Genomic DNA, 5,060 nt, shown 5'->3' with positions numbered 1-5,060 from the left:
TTTCCCAAGATAAGTTTAATTGATGGTAAGGATATAAGTAAATTGGAACCAAAAGTTGCTTATTTGGATGATTGCTCGAGTAAATTGAGAAAGGAAAAAATGAATGGAATATTATTAAAAGATGAGTATACAGTTGCTAGTTATGGTCTTTTATCAGCAATATTTAAAAAATTGGCAGATGATATATCTTTTTTTAAGAAATCAAAAATAGTAAACTATGTAAATTTGAACATTAAAAATATTAAAAGAATATCTTCTAATGGAGAGATTTATTATAAAATAGATTCTGGTGAAAAGAGTTTATATTCAAGATTTCTGGTAATAAATGATATTGGAAATACATTCGAATTAGTAAGAGAATTGGGATATTGCTCTGACTGGATAGTATTGAATATGCTTGGGAAATTCCAAACAACAATTAAAGAAGGATTAAAAGGGGTGGTAAGTAGCATGCAGAGTTTATCTTTGCCAGAGTCTACATCAGTTTATGGCTTTCCAGAAATTAATTCAAACCAAAGAATTCGTTTTTTGGCTTCTTCATATACTCTTCCAATAATATGGTTATTAAAATCCATGAATTTGAGTGATGGTATATCAATAAATGATGCTTCTCCCAATAATTTTAACTTATTTAAGAGTACTAGAGAAAAATTATTAAGAAGCAAAATTGAAAAATTGGAGATAAAAATTCCAAAGTTGGTTAGTGAGCAAATTATACAAGGAAGTATGAAAATTATTCCATCACTCAATTTGAGCCAGCTAAAAGACAAACAACAAAATTTTGATATTTCTATTAATCAGTTATTAGATGTATCAGGAGAGAAGAATCAAGTAATACTGGATCGTTCAAAGATTCATACTGATGAGAATTTGATCTTAAATATTTCCCAGCCTAATAGCGGTACTATATGTATAAAGAGTGCTACTGATGACATGATAACTATATGTAATAAGCTTGGGATCAACATTAACGAGAGATCCTTAAAAGCAGATATTCCTGAGTATGAAGTGCATGAAGGCAATTTTCAGGATGAAATGTAGCAAATCAGAGTGATTTATTACCGACTCTAGCTATGTTTTTTTTACTCAGCTCTTTGGCTTATAATTAGAATATGGTTTAGAGCCAGAGTTAGAATCAGAATCAGAATCAGAGTTAGAATCAGAATCAGAATTTGAATTGGAATTCGAACCTGAACTAGAGCTTGAGTCAGAATCATTAGCTTTAGGGAGTTTAGATTTGGCAGTGATAAACTCTCTATAGTGCATTTTTCTTTTTTCTTTAAAAAGATCTTGCTTAGATTTATGAATTGGAGAAGATGTATTATCGTTAAAATTTGAAAATGAAAATTCATCTAAAGATTCATCAATTCGGTTGGAATGTTCAAATAATTTTGAAGAAAGTTCATTAAGATCTACAGAAAACTTCTGCCTAGCTTTAGATTTCGTATTTGATTCCTCATCATCAGATGAACTTGAGCTACCATAATAATATGGGGTATCTGGCTCATTAATTTCCATTCTGGTACCTCTCTCAGCATCATGCATGGCAATAGTTTCTTCGTCCCATGTAATACATTTTGAGATTTTTACCTTATCTTTCTTCAAATGAATATTGAACTTCTCTTTTTCACTCATGGTTAATTTTCTTTTCAAAAATTAATTTAAATAATATATAAATCAAAGCAATTTAATTAAACATCCAAAGAAAGAATAATCTTGTATTGGTTCTAATAATAAAATACCAATAAAGTGGTTAAATTTCAGATCAATAGCTTTAAATGCTGAATTTTCTTGAACAAAATTCTTTCATGCATGTAATTGACTTTAATTTTTTATATTTATTCATCAGAAAATTACTCTTTTTTTTTCGTATACCGGTAGAGTGGCGGGCTCATATTTAAAGATTCAAATTAATAAATTAATATCAATATTTCTAAAGGTAAATAAACTAAGAATTAAAATTTAATGTAAATTAAAATTCAATTATTTCATGAATCACAAATCATATCAAAGTTTGGAATATAATTATTGTTTTTGATCAATGTTATTATAAGCATACTAAATCTTATATATACTATAGTAAACAAATTCACAAATATGTATAGAGGAATTCAAATAAAAATTTAACCTAAAAACTCAATTATCATTAATTACGGTTAAAGGAATAAAATTAAAATTGGTGAAAAAATTAATCAAAAATTATAATAAAGCATGTATTTTGATCACGAGAAAAATTTTTGCAGATATTTAATTTTATTATTTATTATTCGATACCTTTTGAAAGGCGGGAAACCCATCACGTCTCATCATTGTCTATAAGTGTCTAATATTGTCTCAAAAAAAAAAAAAAAATACAAGTTATATATAAATTGAATAAACAAGGGCAAATAAAAATTATAAATATATAATTGAATAATAATAATAATATTAATATAATTGCCTTGAATATTAATATATTTAAATATTTTAGCGGCGAATAAAAGAATACAATTTGACAACAAAAACAAGAATAATTGTTTCTAATAACAATTAAAAGTCCTCATAAATTTACGAGTGGAAGAAATTTTCAAGGTATAAGATTGACAAAGATTTATAAATCTGAGTTAATTTTGAGCCAGTTTCTAATAAGGGAAGAAGTACGTAAATAATATTTAAATTTATATATATACACAACATCCATCGAGTTTAGTAATTAAATATTGAAAGGAAAAAATGAAGGACATTTTCACTTATGAGTCATTCCGTGTTATGGAAGGAACAACAGTTTCTGTTAAGTCTAGAACTGTTACTGTTACTGGAAAGTTTGGTCAAGTTACAAGATCTTTCAACCATTTACCAGTAGATATTAAGTTATGTGGTAATGGTAAGGTTGTTAGAATTGAAGTATGGTTCGGTACTCCACGCCATCAATCAGCCATTAATACTGTTTGTTCAGCAATCAAGAACATGATGGTTGGTGTCATGAAGAAGTTTGAGTATAAGATGCGTCTTGTATATTCCCACTTTCCAATTAACTCAAATATCTTAAACAATGGCAGTTTGATTGAAATCAGAAACTTCTTGGGAGAGAAGAGGGTCAGAACTGTTAAGATGCTTCCAGGAGTTGTTGTTGAGAAATCTAACTCTGTTAAGGACGAGTTAATCATTACAGGTACTGATTTAGAGCTTGTATCTCGTTCCGCTGCTTTGATTCACCAATGCGCTCTTGCAAGAAATAAAGATATACGTAAATTCCTTGACGGTATTTATGTTAGTGAAAAGGGTACCGTTGTTAAGGATGAGTAAATTAAGGTATTTAGAAGGAGGAAACATTGCACAATATGGTGATTGTGAGGTTAATTATTACAAATTCATATTAATGACATGAAAGTATCCAAAACTAATAGAATAAAATATTAATAGGAAATATGCTATAAATAAGTTTCTTCTTCCTAATGTTTTGCTTCTTTTTCTAAATATTATTTCCTATAGATTGCGAACTTTTGGGAAAGGGGGGTATGAGTATTGCATTAAGGGCTTATGGTTTAGGTTTGATATTCATAGCTACACTGATAATGAGCCATATAGTTTGGAGAAGCAATTTGACTAATGAGTACAAGTTATTTAAAAACAAAGATTTTCAAATACCCTCTCCCTATCATAATCTGCTTAATATTCTGTATAATTCTTATGCTAATTATAAATTGTTTATTGATCTCTGGCATAAAGAGTTTTGAATTATTGTAATTAATTTTTCAAAGTAAGAGGAACCTTGCGAGATTCTAATAACTCTAAAAACAATAATAATATAATTTAAAAGAATATTCAATTCATCTATATGTAACTCATTCACAGTACACAAAATTATTATCTTATAATTAAAGGATTTATTTTTTAAAAGAATGTTTTTTTCTTCCAATCCTCCCCCCTAAAGTTATTCCTATACCGGCATTAGGTACCGACACATAATGTCAACTCGACTTTGGCGCCATCTATTTTTGAAAAATAAGATTTTTTAACTGAAAAAAAAAAAAATTTATTAAGAAAAACTTCAGCAGGAATTATTACATTTAAAGTAATATAAAGGGAAACTAGTAACATAATCAATCAATAGAGGATGAGGTTTATGCTGAATGATTCCCAATTCCAGAATTTAGGATCCATTATTAAAGATGTTAATAATTCCAGAGGTTTAGATTGTAATACAACATCTATCTGTCAAATTTCAGACATTTTATTTGTAGAATCTGAAGAATCCACTACTCCTAATAAATGCAACTGTAATCCAGAAGTTAATAATAATAATAATAATGATAATGATGATACTGAAGAATTTTCTTATTGTGAAGAAAAAGCCTTGTTAATTAAAGCTGGTTTCTCTGCCTGTATTAGAGCTTTTACTTTTGAAGGATTTTCTTCCCAAAATACTATTGCAAAAGTAATTCGAATCCTTAGAAGGTTATTAAAAGGTGCTTCTATTATTAATATTAATTGCAACATTCATAAAGAAATATTACAAGGATTAAGTGTGATCTTCGGTATGATACCAGATTTCAATATTTTCAAAGTACTTCAAGCTCCTCTTAAAAACTATTTGTTTTGGTGTTATTCACAATCCGAAGATGATTTTGTTATTAATAATTCTAGAATTCTTCTTTGTGCTATTACTTGGATGAGGGAAGTTTCTTCTGGTAATAATAGTAATAATGATAATAACAATAGTAATATTACCAATAATAATTCTAATAATAATGGACCAAAATATGGACTCACATTATTAAGTCAAGATTTACTTAACTTTCTAATTTCTGATATAAATATTTCAACAGAGCAGTTCCAACAAGAATCTAAACTTACTTTGAACAATCCAAATTCTTATATTTTAGAAAGTAAAAAAAGAATTCTTCGAAACCTTGAATTATTCTCTAATCTTATCATATATTCTGGATTTTATCTTCCACCAAATTCTAATATATCAAATAACAGCCAGAATCTTTTTAATACCGGTGGGAATTTAGAAAATACATGCAAAAAAGAGGCGGGAAATTTTGTTACCACACTGATTACTCCTCAAATTATGC

At 27.9% G+C, this 5,060-nt stretch overlaps 4 protein-coding genes across 4 annotated transcripts; 3 read left to right on the top strand and 1 right to left on the bottom strand.

Moving 5' to 3' along the window:
* Positions 1-99: 99 nt before the first annotated feature.
* Positions 100-1,041, top strand: Chro.80050 (malate:quinone oxidoreductase). Its single annotated transcript, XM_660454.1, has 1 exon — positions 100-1,041. One exon carries the CDS (start codon positions 100-102, stop codon positions 1,039-1,041), a length of 942 nt encoding a protein of 313 aa, XP_665546.1.
* Positions 1,042-1,086: 45 nt separating this feature from the next.
* Chro.80051 (hypothetical protein) lies at positions 1,087-1,635 on the bottom strand. The annotated part of the gene is made up of 1 exon (XM_660453.1): positions 1,087-1,635. The coding sequence occupies one exon, from the start codon at positions 1,633-1,635 to the stop codon at positions 1,087-1,089; it is 549 nt and encodes a 182-aa protein (XP_665545.1).
* Positions 1,636-2,712: 1,077 nt separating this feature from the next.
* Positions 2,713-3,285, top strand: Chro.80052 (ribosomal protein). The annotated part of the gene is made up of 1 exon (XM_660452.1): positions 2,713-3,285. One exon carries the CDS (start codon positions 2,713-2,715, stop codon positions 3,283-3,285), a length of 573 nt encoding a protein of 190 aa, XP_665544.1.
* An 811-nt stretch (positions 3,286-4,096) lies between these two features.
* Chro.80053 (hypothetical protein) lies at positions 4,097-5,060 on the top strand (the record flags this gene model as incomplete). Its single annotated transcript, XM_660451.1, has 1 exon — positions 4,097-5,060. A coding segment is annotated over one exon (964 nt), but the record flags the coding sequence as incomplete, so codon positions are not given.

The sequence above is a fragment of the Cryptosporidium hominis genome (genome assembly GCF_000006425.1).
Source record: "Cryptosporidium hominis TU502 chromosome 8 CHRO018016, whole genome shotgun sequence".
NCBI classification, from domain to species: domain Eukaryota; phylum Apicomplexa; class Conoidasida; order Eucoccidiorida; family Cryptosporidiidae; genus Cryptosporidium; species Cryptosporidium hominis.
Note: the sequence above shows the minus strand (reverse complement) of the source record. Positions and strands in the feature narration are given on the sequence as shown.